Raw genomic sequence first — 23165 nt, 5'->3', positions numbered from 1 at the left:
CCATTTGCATATGCATTACGTATGTCGCATTGCTGAACGGTTTCGGGAGGATGCACCATGTGTTACCTTCTTGTGGTCGGTTGCCTCCAAAGTGTCGTTTTTTCAGCGTAGTCCACTGAGTTTTCAGCGATCATTTGTGTTGCAGTTGCTAGCCGCGCACCACCAAAGGCTTGCAGGAAGAATGAAGCCGCTGGATTACACCGCAAGAGCAACAAAATATTTTTTTATGGCACGTTTGTAGTTACGTGCAAGAGGAGCACTGCCTCAAATGTATATGAAACCAGGTAGGTACAAGCCAACTAGTATTTTCGCGAAGAAATCTGGCATGCGGGTATATTACCTGCAGGACTAGTGAAGGTTGCGCAAAAAGCGTAAGTCGCGATAACGCAACTCTGGATGTAACGACTTCGGCGTGCCTGTCTTCTCGGATCTCTTTTTTCTTTTTTTTTTCTGAATAACTTGTCGCTTCTTTTTTCTCTGACTCGTGTCTCGTCCACGAAATGGGTTCTACGAAGCTGCAACATCTCTGACGTTTAGGCCTATCTAAAGTTTACGTGATTCGAACTTCGGACGCACACATCTGCCGTGCCGATGCGCCTGGACGACACGACAGTAATCCGCACGATGGCACTGCGTATCTCGGCCTGCGAGCACAAGGCCAAGGAGCCGTGGCTGCTCGGCCACAACAGGGGCAGGTGCTTCAAAATATGGGCCACGTGCGAAAGATAACTGCGTGCTCGGATGTTTGTCGTCGCACTGTTTTCTTCTACGGCACCCTGCACGTCTTGCCCCACCAATGCCGCAGGGATGGGGGAGGTTTGCAGCGGGCACACCTTTATCACCCCCCCATGCACGACACTCCAAGCAGTGCGGCGAGTCAAAAGATAAAACTCGAGCGTATGAGAGCCGATATCGGTGAGTATCAAACGAAGGAAGGAAGGTTCGATCTCGCCACCACTTTGCTGATTTTCGCTGGCGAGAAGCGAAATTGACGTTTAATCACACATTCGTCCACTGGCGTTCTAGCACACAGGTAAGCAAGTGCCGACATTTCAGTTTCAGTTTCAGTTTATTATTCTTTAAATACAATGCATTAGTAAGATACAATATGCAGACGAGGGTCCCAAAGTCAAAGACTGCAACGGGACCCTCGGAGGCTTCGACGCTATATGAAACTTGCGTGTTGGGGAACTCTCTTTTATGTGCGAATACTGAGCGACATTCTGCTTGCAAGACTGAAGCAGCTTGCAAACATTTGAGTTGTATCTTGTTATAATGCAATCGCTTATGGGAGTGCATATACTATGGAGTGCGGCGTGCATAGATGACCTCCCGTTTGGAGACAAAAATAGGCTTGTGTCAACGCTGTCGACCTCTCCTGTCACTTTCAGGAGATATTTTCGTCAAGGCCCACCGATAACGAGCAGCGGCAAAGGCTAGAGCGCAGTATAAGTAACATTTAGCAGTTTGAGCAGGAAGACCTGCTTGCAGATTCGTTAAGTGTATAAAATCTTTACGAGAGGCGTTAGAAGCACACATCGTTTCGTTGAAGCGGACTTCTCGGAAATCTCAAATGAAGCTTATGTAAATATTCAAGCAATACAGTAACATTAGAACCATTGCTAGTCGACGAACACACCAAAGTTACAATGGAGTTCACGTGGCTCTTGAGGTTTTTTCCCAAAGCGACTATACAGGGTGTTGCTGAGAACCCCTTGCCGAGGCCCACACTTCGTCTGCTCTGTGCATTCAATAGTAATTGTAACCATAATTACTGTTGCAGTTGCAATAGTAGTATGGTTACGGAAATTGCACGTCACTATATGGTGACCCGGAATTCTCTAGAACAAGAATTCAATATTCATCTTTGTTTTTTGAACATTACAAGCTTTGTAGCAAGCTACTTGTCTGTGGAACTAAACACACGATATTTTCTTTTTGAGCTGAAGTCATTAGTGCTTAGAACCCTTTAATTAAGGCTATGTAACACTCACTCATGCTACCAGAACGCGTCAACTACTCCTCGCAGATGTTTAATTAAAGGAATGCCATTTGTTATATTCCGGTGTTAGCTTGAGATAAAGCACAGTGTTCTTGATGGGTAGATTAAACAGCAGCGTTACTGCGGCATAGTTTGATAATTTGCGGCTATGACTCAAGGTGGTGGTGACGGTAATGATAATCGTGATTGTTTAAGCGGGCAGCTTGGAGGTCTGGGTCGGCAAGTACCTCCGTCTGAGCATTTCACTTCTTAAGGCAAAAATAAGCTACCACGTGTCTATCAATTCACTTCCGCACAGAATTGCGAGTAGAAGCAGCGAGACATCCCTTCACGCAAGAAATCAGGCACTTTCTCATTGCTGATAATAACGCGGCGCATCACCAAGTTAAGTCTTTCTCTCCGCTTGCTTCATCGTATTATTCGCATGCCCAAACTTGAATTCTCATTCTCAGTGAATTTAGGCGCGACATAGCTAAGGAGTTATGAGTATTGTAAGAAATAGGTACTGGCCAGCTGTACGCCACAAATAATTTTTTTTCGCCATGAATAATAGAAATGTAATTCGCATGTTTTGAATGCTAGAAATTTCATCGGTGCCTGAGGAAGTAAGTAGGTTTTTTTTGTTTTTGTTGCTGCTGCAGTGGTTCCTCGTTTTCGTGATTGCCGTTATCGAGCAGCACCGTTTTCAGGCTCGCTTGCAAGCTTTCCCGAGCCTTCGAACAATGCTCCCTGTGAACACAGACTCATTAACGCTGACAGCAGTGTAAACGGGCATGTAGTGAAGCCGTCAGTTGTTTTTTGTGAACGTAATCTCAAAAACAATCGGAAAAAAAGGGAAACTCCGCAAATGATTAGCAATCACCATCTGATAAGTACAGAAACAAAAAACAAAACGGGTACAAACCAAAGTCAATACGCTGAATGAATGGGGGTTTGGTGGGTGTTTTTCTGCACCTCTGTCCGTGCAAATCGAATCTGTGCAGCGGCTGCGCGTGCTGTTTTTTCTCGCTACTGCGTCGCGGGCACTGGGCATGAAAGAGGTGGGGGCCGGGTGGGGGGCGAAGCGATATTTTTGGTGGCGGGGAGTAAGCATGTGCTTATCGGCGATTCCTGCGAGAGAGCGCCAGCGGCGACCATGGAGCTAGCTATATATGAGCCAGATAATGTTGCAGCCTACAAGAACCGCCGGCAAATATTCTGCAGCGAGTCGACATAAGCCTTGGTCAAAAAGGTATGCCTCTGTTGTCACTCACTTGGTTGTTGTTGTTGTAGTTGTCATTGTCATTTTTGGTGATTCCTAAACATGTAGACAGGTCCGTTTGTAAACGTTGTGGCTGAAATTACTGCGCTATGGATATTTCCGATGTTCATTCACCGGGTTTAGAACGGATGTCCAGCCCGTATTGTGAGATTTGGCGGCAAAGGAGACCACTTCACTGGTGGCCTAAACATAACAAGTCATATCGACTATAGCGGGCCTTCAAATTCCTTGTATACGGCGTTCACTTGCGAAACTGGTGGTTTTGGTAGGGATCCGATAGAGGCGTCTAGCTAAGCAGGTTGATAAAGGTGTTGCTTCTCCTGTCCTCTCGTTTTTGGTTTGGTCCACGTTGTTATGTAAGCACGTCCGCAAAGTCAGAGGTGTCACTTCTGCGAAAATAACAGTCATCATCTACCTGAATGTAGCAGGAAGCGGCAAATCAAACCGGTCGATAGACTTTTCAAGAAAAAAGCTTCGCTGTTGAACGAAACAATTCGTTAATGCGCGGGAACCAAAACCATGATTACCACCTGAGCGGTACAGTCATCCCAATATCGGGATCAAGAAAGAGACCGACAGTTTAATGTGCATGTTCAAGCAAATTCACCAACATCTCGTTTTGGTTAGGGATAACTTCGCGTAGCTAGTGGTCATCTGCAATTTTCAGGGCGCACTAGCAAAATCGCGAACCTTTCCTATAGTGTACGCGCTTACTCTGAATATTACCTGAGTGCATCGACTCGGTGAAGATTTGGCCTGAGCACACTAGCCTTGTCTGCGATTACTTCACGTATGGGTCTGCGAAGAAACTAGTTTGCCCATTTGCTTACTGCAAGTACGCATCAATGAATCCATTTTTGTGGCTATGCAGAAGCTCAGTCACAAAATTATAAGTAGACCATCGAAACTGAAAGGAACAAGTGAAACGAAGGTCGGCCATTCTTTCCGTGATCCTCGCAGATGTTGAGCATGGCCAAATATATCTTTGATTCAACACCTCACCACTAAGTAGCGCCTTTGAATACGAAACCTCGAGAAGTCCGAAATGCTGACGACAGTTGGCAGCGAGAAATGTGTGGTTAACCCTCGCGTGCTTCGATGCTAAGCACAACTTGGTTCATTTGAGCATACCTGTACTGTACCATGTGTTTGCAACGATAAACTTTACTAAGTGTTCACCTGTGGACACGAACACCTCGTGGCAATGTGTGTGATTTGATTTTTTTCCGCAGATTTGATGCCACAATGAGCAAGATTATTTTTGAAGCAGTGTTTATTTGCCTTTGTACGTGTTGTGAGCTTCTGTCATGTACTTGTAACTGTCATTTTCTTTTCATTTTTGCTTCTCATCTCATAAAGTCATAACGTTCCTTTCTTGGTTGTTACTTATACTTTTCCTTTATGATTTATTCATGTATATTTCTGGCATTATTCGTGTAATATTTTAATATTTTTAAGGCTTACGCTGTTTAAGAGCCTAAGTTATGGTAGGTTTGATGACCTTGATGACCATCGACCATTTACCTCAATCATTACCCCCGCATCGGTAAGAAAGCTCCTTAGAGGAATAACTGCAAATATCGACATCGGTTCTTGGATTTCACTTCTGATGAAGAAGTCACCTGCTATGTGGTTCACATGGGAAGAAATACGAATTATGGTACACAGTCTCCATCGCTCCCATCCGACCTCAGTCCTTGGGTCACAAAGGCACGTATCGCACAGGAGCTTTTAATACCCACACGCACGGCTTGCGCAAGTATTTGCTGATCACCGACTGATTGCGAAGCTAAGTGTTTTGCAGTGCCGACCTCACCAGTAGTTGCTGCAGAGGGTGACGACAGTGTAGCTGACTCGTGCATATGGCTTTAGTACCGACTGATGTTAACTTGTTTCAACATCTGTGCACGTGTGTGAGTGCGTTGTGTCTCTGCTTTCTTGTTACCTTTCTACTCCCTCTCCCGTTGTCTCGTTTCTTCTTACCTGTCTACTCCCTCACCCGTTGTCCAGTGTATAGGGTAGGAAACCTTATTTTGTGCTCATGTAAACCTCCTGCCTTTGTCCTTACGTTCGTTTCTCCCCAAAGATATTGGGCGAATGTGTCACTTGTGTTGTAAGAACAAGCGGTATAGCTCATCAGAGGGCGACTTGCTCTAGTTGGTGACCAGGCGTTTTCATTTGCTTGAGGCACTAATCTATCTCACCCGTTATGCTCTTTTAAAACGTATACGCGGGAGCAATTGGACACAATATAGCAAGAGTTGTCAGCTTTGAAGATTTTTCACGAAGTAAACTTTGATCCCCCTAGGTTAAAACATGCTGGTGGGCTAGTTGGTTATAATCCATGATAGAGTGCATAAGCGCGACTGAACGAGGACGTAGAAAGAAACAGATACACAGAAAAAGCACTCTCTCTGTGTATCTGTTTCTTCCTCCGTCCTCGTTCAGTCGCACTTATATATCATAGACCCCCCTAGTTTCCGCAGTATTGATTCGAACGCGATATTGTTCGCCGTTTAACAGGTTCATTATAACTGCACCAAGCTGTCCAAGAGCGAGCTCGTCATGAAGTAGTGAGGAATGAGTTGGCGACAGTGCTCCGGTAGCGTTATACTAGCCCCTTCGAAAGAGTGTGCTGGGAAGTGAAGGAAATAAAAAAAAAGACGCCTCTGCAAACTTCGATTATTCATGAAAGCGCAAAAATAACCCGCGGCACTCCACCACGGCGTCCCCCATAACACGTGGCGGCGCTTTATTGGAAGTTAAACACCAACAGCTAGCAATTATCTGTAACCCTACCGCATAATTCCCAGGTGTCTCGTCCGCATTAGCAAACGGCATGAACGTTGACAAGTCTACATGTTAATTGGGGGTAATTCTATTCTTCACTAACCTGGTTAATAGGCTGGCGCTATTGGAACTATACAGAACTGTGCACAGCAGATACTTTTACTTCCGGCGGACACCTAAAGTGAATATTATCCAGAAAAGTTTCAATATTCACCAGCTGCTACAATAACGACGCACAAAGTGCATCGTGAAAAAGTAGTACACATAGGCGTTATCGCATTTAGTCCCATGAAAATGCGACCTTAGGTGCCAGGATTTTAACCAATAGTATCCAAGCACAGTAGTGGAGCAATCTTTAGGGTCAAGTGAGGTGTCTGGAAATGTGTGTGACTATAGCCTGACCTTGGATACCAACATGGCGGTCGTTCAGAGTGGGTGAGTTCCTGGCATGTGAAAGCCATGGCAAAAGATGGTCTTGTTGTGCTTTAACTGTAGTGGACGGTTTGGCTTGTCGAAACAGCAAGTTTAATTGCTCAGGCATCAAATAAATCAATCAAGAATGACGAACATGCTTGTCCCGGCGGCAGTTTTGCCATGTGCAGAGTCACTGCAAAGTAATTCTTCCACAAGTGCAAATTTTAGCGGCAAGATGATCCCGGCAATGATGCAAAGCTTTGCGATGAACGAAAAAAATAAACTTGTGACGGATAGTTCGAGAGTGAAAGACGCGCGTCACCTATGAATGATTGTAGGGGGGCTGCCTTTACCTGACGCCATAATGTCACGCGATGTCTTGCGTTTGCTCTCGCTCTAGAGTGGCTGTTATCTTTCCCACTTTTTACGCCGTGCTATCGCGGTTTGCATATGTGCCCGCGTACTCATGTCTGCCGGTTGACCTATCCTGTACGGAGAATAACCACGAATAACTGAATGTTCATCACCGCTTGCAGAGTGCATAACAACGTGGCGTACGAATAGCCCCACTTGTGATATTGGTCAGCGGCCTTCGCTTTGCCGGTTAACGCTTGCCACACAACACTTTTAGTCTGAATACAGTGAATAGTTGCCAGTTGCACTTAATGTAAGTGAGTCACAGTAACCTGTTCTGCAGAATCTCTCTTTTCTTTTCATCCACTGGTTACGTTCTTATATACAGACTGTCGTTTGTAATCTTGTATTGAATGATAGCTGTTAAAGAAATGCTTATAGCGCCGGTTGACGCATGGCGTTCGATGTAACGAACATCAAGCGAAGAGAGAAAAAGAAAACGAAACAGAACAATGCAGCACCTCAGGACACAATCCTGGCTTTTCTGTGTACAAGCCTAACGAGCTAACCACGTGACCTTGCCATGACGTTACATTTGTATATGTAATGTTTATTGCAGTGATTTTAACGTTATGCGCGATAACTAGCCTACGTTCCCCGTACAATATAGCGGGTGTTTTATTTTACTGCTAAGAGAATTAAAACAAAATTCACCTGCAGCATTTCACACAAATATACATATTGGGCTGGAATACACGAAGACATATACAATTACATACACTGGAAATCAGTCCCCGTAATTAACTAATTAACAAAACTTCGCTAATCTACAACTAAATAATTTAGCGCACACATTGCAATACCGGAATTAAAACCAGCGTTTTCATGAGGTACATCCACTTGGAATGAATTTTGAAACTAGCACCAGTTTTTAGACAAGCGCAATTAAACTAGCCGTAAAAATCCTCTGTTCTTCAACTTCTTTAGCAAAACTCCTTTTTATGCACTGAAGCTAAAAAGTTGCCAGAACACCAGTGAATCTCATTGAAAACTTTGGGAACGCATATCTCTAAACTGGTGTCCTCTTTAGAAATTGAGCTCGAGCGCGCAGATTGGATGCCAGCCGCAGCGGCAGCGCGGCGATAGGGTTGACATGCAAAAACGCCTATCTGCCGTGCACCGGACGCATGTTAAAAAAATCTAACCACTATAAAGGAATCATTGAGCCCGTAGCCAACAGGAGCCGCACGAAAGTGCGCTTTTATAAGCATTAAAAAGTTTTGAAGACCGCGGCATTGTTGAGTGTTATGAACCCAACATAAAAAAAGAAGTTTTTTTTTATAAGAACGTTGTGTAGTTTCACTGTTGATGTGTATATGCAGTATTACTGCAGTGCTTGTAGTTGCTTGCGGGGGTCTCTCTAATGTCAGCGTGTTATGTGGCATTGTTCGCATTATTGCTTTCACCACGGTATGTTTTATACCCATATCATGGTTTTGGCATGTTACAGCCGATAATATATTTATATGAGAACACAGGGGCTTTTACATGGTATTTTAATGTGTTCATGAATGATTATTTCATATGGGGCACATCCTCTTTTTATAGGTTATACACGAGCACCAGCCAGTACATTACAGTGCAATGTTTCTCAAGGCACCCGAAAACCACGAGGTTAACGCTATTCATCGTAACACACGTGCCAGCATCAAATCACAGCATTCTTAGTGACAAGCGTGCAGGAGGAACACGGCAAACACGAGCCGGTTCTCTTCCCGCCCCAACCACTCACCCTACTCCGGGCCCGTACAAATTTCCACCCACAGGATACATCCCCTTGTTCTACCATGTGGCTGCTGCCTCCCCATTCATTCTGCGTGGATGGTGTGCCAAAAGAAGCTTGCAGCCCGGATTGGTTCTTACACTGGCGGTCACCTTGGCATGAAGCTCGCCACAAGCCTCACAGGAAACGTGTCTTAACTCATCGGTTCCAGTGGATAAAGCAGACGTTTGCCACTTAATATGGGCTTTTCTACCAGCACTTTCCAGTCTCCTCAGCGATATTGTAAACCAGCGCACAAAAATGCGAGGGCAGTAAAATTATAGACGTGGACGAGGCACCGATTTCAGGCAAGCGTTTACTTCAAAAGCGATGCGTCTACATTAAAGAAGGGTAAAAAAAGGGAAAAGAAAGGTGTCTAGTGGAAGTTAGCGCTTCCATCGCGTCTTCACACTGTTGTGGTATTGTAGTATAGGCTGGTCTGCAAAAATATTCCTGCAGAATTTATCTCGCGATTACTGTCGACGTTAATGCGATTAACATTCAAACAATGTAGTAACACACCGTAATGCTGAGGTGACATTTATTTTAAATCAGTAGTGGTGCTTTCGAGACTACCGTTGCTTCGGCTACGTGTGGCATATACACTGTCTCCGCTATCAGCCCACTTTGCTATGGCGCTCGCTTGCCAAGGTCGCCCATAAGCATGACGGCGCGTCGAAGACGCAGTGACGACAATGGAATGACCAAGGAATCAAGTCGATGGAATAGCAAATGCGGTGTGACGGCATGATCACAACGAGATGACAATTCTGAATCATAACGAAGTTATTAGGACGACAGCGTCACAACTTTTGGCACGAGGACGATGCGATCACGGCGAGCACATGACGTCGATTGCGTGACGACGATGGTGTGACTACCATCAGCTGACAAAGCTGGAACTATGACGATGATAGGAATACGACGGCACGGCGTCGACGGTTTGACAACGGATGCGTGACGTTTACTGTATGACGATGACGCGATGACGACGTTGGCACATAAACGGTGGCTTAATCACGATTGAATGACGACAGCATGATTACGATAGAAATGACGACAAAGGAATGACATCAATGGACCGAGTGAGGCCGTGTGATGACGACGGCACGACGAGCGTCGTATGACGAAGCTATAATGATGGTAATTGAACGACCATGACTCCATCACGACGACAGTATGATAATGAATGCATGACGACGACGACGACTATGACAGCGGTAAAAGGACAACGAGATGATGATGAGTGGAGTGTATGACAAGGATGGCGGAACGACAAAGGCATGGCGAGTCAAATAACGATGCAGAAATGACGACGATGGAACGAACACGACGGTGGTATTACAACGAATGCATGAAGTCTGTTTGACTACGAGGGAGGAACGACATGACGATAATCGAATGATGAAGCTGGGGGCAGACGACGGCACTACCCCGACGGCCTCATGACGAAGGTATGATGACGAATGCATGAGGACTGTATGAGGACTAGGGGGTGAGAGGACGGTATGACAAGAGTCAGATGACGAAGCTGGAATACGACAACGGAACGACTATGACGGCACCACCGCTGCGAGCCCATACCTGGTGGCCTAAAGTATTAGACAGCTTGCGTCACTGAGTCGGCTTTAGATAGATAGATAGATAGATAGATAGATAGATAGATAGATAGATAGATAGATAGATAGATAGATAGATAGATAGATAGATAGATAGATAGATAGATAGATAGATAGATAGATAGATAGATAGATAGATAGATAGATAGATAGATAGATAGATAGATAGATAGATAGATAGATAGATAGATAGATAGATAGATAGATAGATAGATAGATAGATAGATAGATAGATAGATAGATAGATAGATAGATAGATAGATAGATAGATAGATAGATAGATAGATAGATAGATAGATAGATAGATAGATAGATAGATAGATAGATTACGCACACCAAGCCACCGTTCTTTCTTCGGCAAGGCAACGTTCGCTACAGTGCTACACTCCCTGTTATGATTGCTGTGCATATACGTAATAAATGCCAATAAGGACTCCTGAACTCATACACGCCGCAAAACTTACAGCTATAGCGTATACATCGAACATTAGTTCACATGGAAACCATTATCTGAAAGGAACGAACGAACGAATGAGCGAGCAAGCGAGCGCGCAAGCAAACAAGCAAACAAGCAAGCAAGCAAGCAAGCAAGCAAGCAAGTAAACAAACAAAGCTCTCATCACTGAGATAACTGGCGAGTAAATACAGCGCTTTCACATCCAAGCAAGACCAAAAGGTCGCAGGAAGATCTAGAACCGATGAGAAACCGACAAACAAGGGGCGCGTCGTCCTAGAGCCAACGTTTCAACAAGGTGAGCGGGTTTCGTCAGGGCCAAGGTTTATCTTTGCGAGGGATAGGATCGAGGTTCTTTATGTGTCCACTAAACAAGCGGCGGAGCATCGTCGAATGTGACGATTCTTACAGGCCAGCATACTTATTCATAAAAAACATCGATGGCCTTTTCATTAGCCCATGTGTATATGGTATTTCTAGAAAACAAAGGAAGATTAAACGTTAAGGTATATACGCCATTTATTTTATACGAGAGGACAGAACCTATGGCATAACGGCGAAGCGGCTGCTCACAACACAACTGGCTTCGGCGTGTTGGCTGACTCGACGACCGATGGCGAGAAAGACAAAAAAAAGCCACAGAGAGGTAGCTAAGGAATTGGACGATTGAAAATTGAGAAGATCGTAGAAACTCTCGATACGGGAAGCCAGGCGCGCAGACAAGGAAAGAAGCAGAACAAGAAGAACGACACACACGACGAATATCAACTATCAAGTCTTGTGCCTTGCTTTATGCCACTATGTGACCTTTCACTTTATAGCTAGCGTCCGTGCTGTCCATCTCGTTTCGCTTGCGTCCGGGTTTGCGCGCTTGACTTATTGTGCAATGTACAGTTAAACAGTATTTGATATTAAAAAGGGAAAGGATGAAGGCAACAGTGAAACATACCCGAAAAAGAAGAAACGCTGTCCTCTTGAGCAACGCTTCTAAAGTCAACAGGTTAAACCGAAGAAACGCAAAGAAGGAAGAATAAAGGTGGTTGTTGTTGGCTCGAGACATGGTTCTTACCCACGAGGCTGTGAGCTATGTTCTGAGGCAAAGTTGGTATTCGTTGAATTTGCGCGAGCTGTCGCTGTCCTTCCTTTCGTGTCATTTTCTTTTCAATAAATACTCTGATGTGTAGCACATTCACATGTTCATGTGCGTTAGATTTTTTTTACGTGACCTATAGTAGCCCAATGTAATGCCTATATCGTTGCAAGTGCTAACACCATCTTAATAGCTATAAATATCATTGCTTAGGATAATGTCGCATGTACATATGATGCTGTCCAATATGTGCATAAATAATTAGCGACGCGATACAATTTGTTTAAGTGGTGTTGGGCTGCTGAGCACGAGGTCGCGGGATCGAATCCCGGCCACGGCGGCCGCATTTCGATGGGGGCGAAATGCGAAAACACCCGTGTGCTTAGATTTAGGTGCACGTTAAAGAACCCCAGGTGGTCAAAATTTCCAGAGTCCTCCACTACGGCGTGCCTCATAATCAGAAAGTGGTTTTGGCACGTAAAACTCCAAATATTAAATCAATTTGTTTAAGAAAAATATTGAATTTTCGCGTCAGTGAATCACATAAAATTTCCCGTTTGTGCCGGCATGGTCAGATCTGTTTTTGATTACTGAGATAGTCGGCTCTACTTTATTCGACTATACCATGTTTTCTGAAGCGAATTGATCTATACTACGGACTCAAACTTTTGCCTTCGGATCGAGGCTCTTTTGAAATTCTCACAGGCTCCTGACAACGTTTCCAATACGGATTCATTCACTGTGATCCAGACAACCTAAGGCCACAAGAACCGAACAGAGAGAGAGAGAGAGAGAGAGAGAGAGAAATGAAGAGAAACAGCTAGCGGAGGTTAAGCAAGGACGTGCCTGCTTGGCTACCCTACACTTGGGGAGGGAAAAAGTCAAGAACAGATAAGGAGAGAAAATAAAAATCATAGTCATTCAGTCAGTCGCAGAGGAGTCTCCACTATCACAAGCGTTCATACCATCCAGTGTGCTTCAAGAAAAGCAGAAGGGCTTTTGTGGCCTCTTGCATGCAAGAAGGCATAGGCCATGGTCCAAGGATCTTTTCTTCTGTGAGCGCTCTATGGTCTAGCAGGTTGAGTTTCGCTTTATAAGTACGTCGTTGAGCGTCAAAGAATCGGCAGTGACACAGAAGGTGCGCTAGAGTCTCATGGCACCTGCGAAAATTGCACGCCGCACTGTTGGCCATTCGTATCCGGAACGAATAGGAATTTGGAAATGTCACGCCCGACCGCATACGACACAGTAAAGTTGTGCCGCGACGGGGGAGTCCTGGTGGCAGGTAAAGTCTCAAGTTAGGGTCGAGAGTGTACAAGGGTTAGTTGGTGAAACCAGATGAATTCCATCGTGGAAGTGTGATGTAGCGAGCAAGTGATTGAAGTTGTCATGCAGCATCATTTCTTGAAAGTGGTATAGAAACCCGCTGATGCTTTTGGTGAGCTGAACGTGCGGCTTCATCTGCGTTGTCGTTGCCGACAATTCCACAATGGCTTGGCAACCATTGAAATACGATGTCGTGGCCTTACTGGAGCACGTGATTATGAGCGTGCCTTATTTTGTACACTAGCTGCTCGTGTAACGCATGACGTAGGGCAAACTGCAGAGTTTGTAGGGCTGCTTTGGAGTCGCAGAAAATGGCACAACGATTTGGTGGTTGCTGGAGCACGTACTTGAGTGCACCTGCAGAACCGCAAGTTCTGCTGCTGTCGACGTTGTATAGTGCGAATATTTAAACTGCAAAAGACGGCGTCTGATGGAACAGCTACTGCTCTGGTAGAGCTGTTTGAATTGGTGGTACCATCCGTGTAAACGTGTATGCGGTCAAAATAAGACTCGTTGAGGAGAAGCAGAGACGACTGCTTTAGGGCTAGCGGTGACAATTCTGCCTCCTTAGCAATACCAAGAATTGATTGGCACACGTGAATTAGCCGGAGACACCACCATGACGATATTGGGCGTTTCGCAGGCTTGAAGCCGGATGACATCGAATCATGGTTTCTCGTCACAATACCACAGAATGGAGCCTGCGGTCTTCGCGCTCTCAAATTAGCTAAATGGTGGGATGGCAGCCGAAAAAGGTGTCGAATGTGCGCTGTTAGGGTCTCACCGAAGATATGAGTAGTGACCGGGTGCTCCTGTGCAATGACAATCGTTGCAACTGTCGAAGAACATTCGGGAGGCCAAGACATGTCCGCAGTGCTTGGGCTTGTACGCTCAGTAGTTCAAGGAGATTAGTCTTGCATATGTTGGACAAAACAGGAAGACTATATCGCAAAAATCCCAGAAAATGTGCCGTGTTTAGCTGCAACAAAGAGCGTACGGATGGTGCCCACAATTTTCCAGCTACGAATCTGAACATATCCGCAATACAAATGAGGTTTTTCTTCATGTATGAGACATGCGTACTCCAGGTGAAGTCTCAATCCACAATAACACCTAAGAACCTGTGAGCTTTCTTCCACGCAATTGACTGGGCCTCAATACACCCCGGGTAGAAACACATCAGTTTTCGTGTAAATACCAGTAGCACCCATTTTCTGTATCTCGCTGTTAAAGTTGCCGCTTTCTGTATTCAGGCATGCCCAGGTGGCTTTTTCACGCCGGACGTCCAGACGCAAATAACGTCAGCGTAGAGTGAGACATGAGCAGTCTGTGGCAGCGTTTCGGCGAGCCCCACTAGAACGAGATTGGAAAGAGTGGGGCTCAACACTCCGCCTTGTGGGACACCATGACAGGAGATATATCTTCTTCTGGGGTCATCCTCTGTAACGACTAACACAGATCTCCGTGAAAGATAGCTCCTAATCCTGCTATAGTCGTGGCTTACAAGTTATGCAGCATCTAGAGCTTGGAGAATGGCTTCATGGGTTACGTCCTCGTGGGCACCTTTTAAACGTAAGAAGAGTGCCAAAGACAAGCACTTCATACCTTTTTGTTGCTCCACAGAGGTCACGAGATCAATGACGCTGTCAGTTGAAGACCATCCACGTCGAAAACCAGCCATAACCTTAGGGTAAATGTTGTAGTACTCGAGGTACCATTCAATACGTGTTAACATCCTCTCCATGATCTTACCAATGCAACTCGCAAGTGCAATCGGCTTGTATTGTAAGGTCCAGTGGAGACTTCCCAGGATTCAGTAGAGGCACCAGTCGGCTGCGCTTCCAACCATTAGGGACCATGCCGTTACGCCAAGATTGATTGAATATATCCAGAAGACAACGTTGTGCTGCTGAACTTAGACGCCTTAAGGCAGCGTAGGTTACCCCATCAGGATCGGGTAACGACGATCGCCTGCGCGCAGCCAAGGCCGCTTGCCATTCTTCCACAGAGAAAGGCACTTCCACGGTCCAATCTCTCGCGATGAGAACGTCATGTAGTGAAAAGTCAGCCAGCAGAACGAAGTAGTCAGCAAATTTCGCACAAAATTGTCCCGTGACCTCAAGCTCGAGCTAAACGACTTCGATGTAGAGCCAGCGCTGTGAAGAGACGACATTTTTGTGGAGGTGAACGAAGACACTGATGAGTTTTCTACACAGAGGACAACGGCTTGCGAGGGTACAGTGATTCGCAGATGCTCTTTCATCGTTGGTCCTGAAGTTTGTTCATCTGACGCTGAACTTTCTTCTTAAAGCGTCTGGCTTCCCTCAGGTCATAAATGGACTTATTACGCCTATCATCTCTCGGTCTGCCGGCGGATAACCCGAAGCCTCCCCAATTCTTGGTCGAAATGTGTGCGTCTTGTAGATGTTACAAACGTCCGTATAGAAAAATGCAGAGCTTGGATGATCATGTCTTCGAGGGGCTCGGGATGGTCTTGTCTGCACATTTCCGCGATCAAAATTCGGTACGCTTGCCAGTCTACCTGTCTTGAGAGCACAGGGTAAAGAGAACAGTGAAGGCCTCTGATAGTTATTTACGTGGAAATATGGTCTCTGCGATGAGTTTCAATGTCTGTGAACCATTGAACTTTGGAACTTAAGCTATGCGACCCTGGTGTGAAATTCGAGCAGCTGCTGTAAGTCACTCCTCGGAGATAAGTCGGGCTGCCATCGTTCAAAACTCTTAGTCCATGCTCGGCAGCGAGATCAACAATACTCGTGCCTCGTTGTTTCGTCCTGAGGCTTCCCCAGAGTGGATGATCTTCGTTAAAGTCACTCATGATTATACAAGGGCCTGGAGTTTTTGTGAGTATGTCGTTTGGTCTCTGTGTTGCTGTTGTTGTGAAGTGTTGTTGTTGCTGGGGCGCTTCGGCCGCTATGTTATAGTGTCAGGCAGTGCCTTCAGCATTCGCCTTGCATAAACAACATTCATGCTTGTCCGCCTCGTAAACAATGCTAAGCGATATGTTCATCTCCGAGCAGTTTTATATGTCACTTGCTTTCTCCGATTGGTGAGTAAGACGTTGTTTCTTGCCAGAAACGAGAGTGAGTGATCTGTATCAATACTTATCTGTTCACGTGGATGAGTCGTTATGATTGCCATGCCAAACTCCTCAGTTTGTTTTTTGATAAACGACGCTCACGTAAGCTGTGACTTTGGGTCAGCGCCCGCGGTCTCCATGACCTCTCTCGAGGCTCCGTCGAATCTGCGAATCAGAGTTCCATAAGAAACTCGTACGCTGAATGTCTTCTGAATGATTCGCCATTGAGTCAAACAACACGACCGTTTCAATTCTCATTGAACGCATGTTTCCTCGTAACCAACCTTAATGTCACTAGTGAGCGACATTTGTATGCTGCGTGCAGGTCCGCCATGGCTCGAGCAGCTCTCTTGGTTTTCGCGGTCCTCGTCGCCATAGTGGCAGCGCAAGCGGGTACGTACGTGTTTCCCGTGCACACATAAAGCATAGAGCAAAATAACTGAAGAGGTCAACACATAAAGTGAGAATTATATAAACAAATTCAGTTAAACGAAACATGAGCTGAACTGACATTTTGCAGGGCGATGAATTGGGTTAGTTCATGGACGTTCAGTATCCTTGCGCTGTGTACAGCACAAGCTAACGGGGACGAACGTGCTTGCCTTCCTGGTCGGTGTACCTGTCGTTTACTTTAGCTTGTGCTCTAGGTAACACAATAACAACGAATGAACTAAATTATTAAGCGGCATATTGATGTAAAAAAATGTTAGTGTATGACATAATCATTCAATAAATGATATGCAAACGCAGGTGCAATAAGTGAAATATTATATAAAATAAAAATATAAAGCGATGAAAACTGGGTAATTTCAATTTTCTTGAAGCTTGATTGCGGCAAACACCGTTTAAAATGCTCAACGGAGGGTCACGTGGGCAAGTGCCAAAGCAGCTTAGCTCTGTGAAATTTTTTACGTTGACAAAGTTGTCTCAATCAATAGCTCTCTGTGCTATTCTTACACGAACAGGGCAAGCTTCATCGTAACACACGCCGCCGTAACGCAATCGGTTGAGCCTCACACGCGTTATGCTGAGGTAGTGAATTCGGCTCCCACAAGCGGGAAGTTGCTTCTTCCCACATTTTCATTTCCCTTTTTCTTACTAATTCTACAAGTGAATACTAAAACACAGTTGATTTTTTTCCTTGTCCTTTCGTGGGCAACAGTGCCTGCTGGCTCTGTGTATTTAAAAGGTACTTGACAACGTGCTCCACCGTGCCTAATTTCGGTCACCTGCAGCCGTGCTGAAGGTCAGTCCACCAACCGCGAAGACCTCGGTCGATGCATCGGCGGCGGCGGAGGCGGCGCGCCGCGAGCGCCTGGTGGACGAGATCCGGCGGCAGCAGGAGCTGCTCGAGCTGTCGGCCGACCACCTGGGTGACGACACCGAGGAACACCGGTTCCGCCGACTCCTCGAGAAGTTCGTGTACGCGCTTAACGTGCGCACTATCATCGGCGCCATGCGCGACACGGTACGGACGCTCCCATGCACTGCCTCTCATAACATAACGTCATAAGCAAGTGCACGGTCAAGGCCTTTATTGTTGATCATGTTCTCTTTCATGTTTGCCGTTTAGTGACGTTGGCATATCATTTTTATTTCGCCCTCGCTTTTGTCTGGGTACACGCATAAGGTGGCTTTTAATGCGATGAACACTATTATGCTTTACGCATCTATCTATCTATCTATCTATCTATCTATCTATCTATCTATCTATCTATCTATCTATCTATCTATCTATCTATCTATCTATCTATCTATCTATCTATCTATCTATCTATCTATCTATCTATCTATCTATCTATCTATCTATCTATCTACCTACCTACCTACCTACCTATCTATCTATCTATCTATCTATCTATCTATCTATCTATCTATCTATCTATCTATCTATCTATCTATCTATCTATCTATCTATCTATCTATCTATCTATCTATCTATCTATCTATCTATCTATCTAATCTGTCCGTCCGTCTGTCTGTCTGTCTGTCTGTCTGTCTGTCTGTCTGTCTGTCTGTCTGTCTGTCTGTCTGTCTGTCTGTCTGTCTGTCTGTCTGTCTGTCTGTCGCGCCATCTTGGGTCACTGGGAGGTTCTTGGTCTCATGGGTAGGCCACTGAGCTGCTCTGCTGAGGGAACCGGGTTGACCAACTCGCGTCGCTGCGTATGGGCTACTATAGGTGCGGTGCACTTCAATGAACCCCTCTGACTCCAACTTCGTTCACTGGGTATGTGCGCTCTTAAATGAACCTATCTGATGCCAAGTTGGTTCATTTGGTAGGTGGTGCTTTTCAGTGGCAAGAGAAAGAAAATTAGAATTTCTCCAGTGCTGGGCGGAATCAAATTCGCGTCACATACGCATATATTCAGACAATTTTGTTTGAATGTACAGGGTGTCCCAACTATCATGCACCAATATTTAAAAATAGGCAAATGCTACGCAGCTGAACAGAACCAAGGAAATATTGTTTGCCGTCACTTGGAGATACCAATACTATTTCTTACATACCGCCTAGCTACATAGATAGTCTTAATTATTCAGCTTCTCAAGTATTTTAATTAGATGAAAAGTGTCGATAAGAAAATTTTACAGCAGAATGAAAAAACTCTCGATACAGCTTTCTGTTGCTCGATACGTGCTACATAAAAGTGCTTTTCCGAGCGTGAAAGAAGCCCGAGAATACACTCAAAGGCGACCAGTCGCACGGCAATTTTGCGTGTATTCGCGGGTTTCTTTCGCGCTCGCAAAAACACATTTATGTAGCAAATAATGAGCCACATAACGCTGTATCGAGAGTTTTGCATGTTGCTATACAATTTTCTCATTGACTCTTTTCATCTAATTAAAATATTTGAGGATCTGCATAAATAATTAAGACATGTAGTTCGACGGAATGCAAGAAATAGTCTGAGTATCTCAAGTGACGGCAAACAACATTACTCTAGTTCTGTCACGTTACGAGGCATTTGTATATGTTTAAATGTTGGTGCACGATATTTTGGACACTCTGTAAGTGGATATATAGGCTGAAGTCTTATAATCGGACAGTAATCAGGTCCATGGCGCGGCCGGCTATTAGTCCTTGCATTCTTATTGTTTGTACTTCGCGAGAAGAACAGGAGCTCCTTGGGCTGCGCAAACATTTGAAGCTAGCTCTCGCTGCCACTCTACGACAGATATTATATGCGGTGTCTATTTATTTATTTATTTTTAGCTGCACCATATGGTTAAGATAATCTACCGTAGATAGCACAATTCTGACCCTCAGACTAAATTGCTCGACGGGATGGACATTGTTTCCACGAGAAATGAAATGCGCAATCGCCTAATCAACGAAATTTCACTAATTAACATTTTACTAACTAACTTACAGCACACATTGCAGTTTGTGAATTGTACCTAGCTATTTCGCAAAGCATATCACTTGGAATGAATTTCGAGAATGGCATTGGTTTTAGGAAATGCGCCGTCAATCTTTCGGTAAAACAAGTGCTATTGTTCCACTTTCTTTTAAAAGGGAACGCTGTTTTATGCATTGAAGCACGAAAGTAGCTGGAACGCCAACACATTTTGTCGCAAACTTTGAAAGGTAATATCTCGGAAATAATGTCACCCTGAGAATTCGTTGGTGAATACGCCTTGCGAACTCACCAGCTACAAATCATTATTTGCAATATGTACCGTAAAGTAAATCATTGAAAAAGTTATTTAGTGCAATTAAATTAACTGAGTCAATTGAGCACTTTGATTTCTCGTGGCAGTAATGTCCGCATCATCGGGCAATTTAGTTAAAAGGTTAGAATTGGGCTATCTGCAACAGGTCATTTTTGAAAATGTTGTGCCGCTAAAAAATGCACCTGGTATAAATATTCTCCCCTGTCATGGGCTCACAAAGCAAAATATCAGGGAAGAAGATATTTTCAATTAAACTTGCGTCCATTTGTGTATCCTCTGTAGCAAATCCTTATTTTTCAAAGTGCCATTGAGGAGGATCTAGTTAATTGCAAGGTATTTCCGTTTGCTCTACTTTCAGATTACCGGAGAAATCACACCTGCCCAAATAATCGCAAAGACCAATGAAGTTCTCGGTGAGGCATCCTCGGTAAGTACTGCCTAATTTCCTACACACAGATCACAGTTTTTTTCTCTCTGTCAGATATTCCTTGTAATCATTACAAATCTGACATGAATCATAGTGCCAGTAAGGATTACTAGTGACATTGTTCCGACCACGGTACTTAGTGGACATGGAAGACATGCCATAATGCAGTGAAGACGCATGCAAAGTAGAACTAAGCATACAGTTGCTAAGCTTCAGAGTACCTTATTTAAGCTGGGACATCACAGTTCCGGTTACGTATATCGCAAAAAAAAAAATTACACAATATGGGCGTAAGGTATCTACGTGCACCATGTAGGGCATTTTCGTGCCCCCATAAGCGCATTAAAATAGTGCTGAGAAACCATCGTTTTCCGTACAACATAAGAGAGGTGACATTTTACATGCATTAATTTTCACTGGTGGAAAGCGAATATTCAACACGACAACCAGCAAGCATACGTCAGGATGTGATACATACCGGGTGTTTCTGCAAAGATTTTAATATTGATAAATAATCCTTCTGAAATAAAAGGGCCGTTCCTTCGGAGACATTCCGTCAGCGGTGGCGACCACAGAGTGATGGGTGACATGTAGTAATTAGCGGGTAAATAACAAAAATCCGTTACTTAACTTTTAAACGTTTGGTTTCAGCGGGCTCATCGTAACTGGGAAATAGAAGCAAACTCTCCGTATACGAGCCGTCCACTTTTGGCTCCGGAAATTTGTGATTACCTGCGGATCTGTGGGGATTTGGCTGTCAGAGTGCGCCACAAGGAAATTGGGCGGCTGTAGCGAGCGCAAAGCCGCGCCCCTCGAGGTCTTCGTAAAAGTTTTCGTAGGAACACCCCATAGAGACAAGGCCGCTGTTTGACTGGCATGTAACGCATAAAGGTCTAAGATTTGCCGCTAGAAACAATGTCAGAGGCGTGCTAAAATGATGACCGTCCGTCTTTCAGGCAAAGGTACATGGCTCCATATATCTATATCTGTATCTATCTATCTATATATATATATATATATATATATATATATATATATATATATATATATATATATATATATATTCTTGCTGATACTAAGCTCTCCTTTTATTCTCTTCCTTAGCTGGCCATCGGAATCGTCCAATTCCTGAAAAACATGGGACCTCTGACCTTCAAGATATTTATGCACAGAATTTTGACTGGCGAAGACGCATAATTAGGAAGCGCAATGAATGTGGTAATCTGCACCTTCTACCGGAACGACAAGACCATGTGTAAATAAACGCACTGAGGTGTATGAATGAGAACAATACAAGGGAATGCACAGTGGTGGTTCGATAATCTGAATACCTGTTCGTTCTGCAGTGGCAACAGTCATACATGTAACAAGCGCCCTGGGAGTGCTGCCCGATAAGATATGTCCACCAGCATTCGTTGAATGATACTGAATACATGCATTTGTAGAGTCGCACATCAAAAAAATAAAGGACGTTATGTTTGACGTTGTGACCATTCACTAGACGACTGTTGTCAATAGAAGAAAATATATCATCTGTTGACTGGGCCTTTCTTAAACACACACTTTTTTCAAACACTAGACAAACTGGCACTGGTCTTTACGTGGCCTTATATATATACAGGGGATCCCAGCTAATATGTACCAAGATTTAGGAAGAAGCAAAAACCTTTTGCACTGGTGAGACCAACTGTGTATTTGTTAGCAGCAATCTGAAGAAGCGTCCAGTACATCTTGCATTGTTTTTAATTAATTACTTTGTAATGATTGACTAGGAAACCATTTTTATTAGCTTACACCAGATATGTCAACACCATGTTTTATAACACATTTGAAAACATCAATTGGAATTGTTTGCGGTGCGCACACTCTCTCGAGTGAAATTTTTCCGCGTTTAAAAGAAAGCCCGAAAAATATCAAAAAGCCGACCCCGCGCCCCGCTTGCTCGTTGCAGTAGCGCTGCTTTCAAACGGGATGCAAATGAACTAACGCGTTGCATGCCTCACCGGGCGGTTGCACAACTTTGAAAGGGCTTTTATCTTGAGAGGTCTGTCCTGGCTGGGTGAATCCTTTCCCTTTCGTAAACAACGTGACGTCACGGGCTGCGTGTGGAGCGAAGTGCGAGACGTGTGCAAAGAGTTGACGGGCCATACATTTCCCTCGCGCCATGGCTGCCATGGCATCTGCTGCGATGCATTTCTCCGAGTACGCGAGGAGTTCGCTGCCGGAAAGCTGCACGTCGAGGATCACTTCTGCTGCGGCGAGTAGTACCCTGGTCCTTTCCTCATAGAGGGCTGGAAACACTACCCTAAGTGTTGTCCGAACGTGCCATCCGGTGACATATATAGCCGTTTGAAAACACCGTCTGTTAAATGCGGTCCATGCCAGAAGCGCACCATGCATACATCTGACTCGTCTCTAACGAAAATCCACGCAAGGACAGACCAAATGTAACCGTAGTGGACATGAGCTGCATACCTAAGCGGCGTTTCCGTTGAAATGAAAATGGTCGCATTTTTTTTTCTTTTCTTGTCGGCGTAGATGCGTGCGATGAGGGCCACCGGAGAACTGCACTTACCAGTGATGAAGTGAACTCAACAGATTCTGTCGGCGCCTGACGGCTGCCATGTGTGGCAGCGCATTGTTAGCACCCACGTTTGTCGCCGCTTCTCGACTCTTGGGGAAACTGAAAAACTAGAGACACACTGCACCGCACTACCCCTCCCCCCCCCCTTTTTTTTTTCTGCGCGATTTACGCATACGTCAGCGCAACGACTCGTACACATGACGAATCTGCTCGCTGAACGAGCACAAAAAAAACAAAGCGCACATAA

General features: G+C 44.8%; 2 protein-coding genes across 5 annotated transcripts in view; one reads left to right on the top strand and one right to left on the bottom strand.

The window, feature by feature from the left end:
• Window positions 1-23023, bottom strand: part of LOC135917245 (acetyl-CoA acetyltransferase A, mitochondrial-like) — a 67074-nt gene extending 44051 nt beyond the window's left edge. For all 3 annotated transcript variants that reach the window (XM_065450784.2, XM_065450787.2, XM_065450785.2), the window contains exon 1: window positions 22810-23023. In XM_065450784.2, the coding sequence (XP_065306856.1) occupies window positions 22810-22846 (37 nt within the window). In that variant the 5' untranslated portion in view covers window positions 22847-23023. The remainder of the gene's footprint in view (window positions 1-22809) is intronic.
• On the top strand, window positions 910-21816 carry LOC135917272 (uncharacterized). 2 transcript variants are annotated; one of them, XM_065450820.2, is made up of 5 exons: window positions 910-1033; window positions 16558-16625; window positions 17468-17700; window positions 20266-20334; window positions 21439-21816. In XM_065450820.2, exons 2-5 carry the CDS (start codon window positions 16565-16567, stop codon window positions 21529-21531), a joined length of 456 nt encoding a protein of 151 aa, XP_065306892.1. In that variant the 5' UTR covers window positions 910-1033; window positions 16558-16564; the 3' UTR covers window positions 21532-21816. The 2 variants fall into 2 exon arrangements, with proteins under 2 accessions (XP_065306892.1, XP_065306891.1); XM_065450819.2 differs by lacking the exon at window positions 910-1033 and adding an exon at window positions 3106-3233.
• Window positions 23024-23165: the final 142 nt, after the last annotated feature.

This window comes from Dermacentor albipictus, chromosome 5, assembly GCF_038994185.2.
Source record: "Dermacentor albipictus isolate Rhodes 1998 colony chromosome 5, USDA_Dalb.pri_finalv2, whole genome shotgun sequence".
In the NCBI taxonomy this organism is placed as follows: Eukaryota; Metazoa; Arthropoda; class Arachnida; order Ixodida; family Ixodidae; genus Dermacentor; species Dermacentor albipictus.
The sequence above is the reverse complement of the archived record's forward strand: the minus strand, read 5'-3'. Positions and strand labels throughout refer to the sequence as shown.

What these genes read in the sequence shown, in the direction of transcription:
- LOC135917272 (XM_065450819.2), top strand. Translation starts at nt 3,154, where the DNA reads ATGAGCCAGATAATGTTGCAGCCTACAAGAACCGCCGGCAAATATTCT. An exon ending in CATAAGCCTTGGTCAAAAAG is followed by an intron (nt 3,234 to 16,557) that starts GTATGCCTCTGT and finishes TGCTGCGTGCAG; the next exon opens with GTCCGCCATGGCTCGAGCAG. An exon ending in TTCTCGGTGAGGCATCCTCG is followed by an intron (nt 20,335 to 21,438) that starts GTAAGTACTGCC and finishes TCTCTTCCTTAG; the next exon opens with CTGGCCATCGGAATCGTCCA.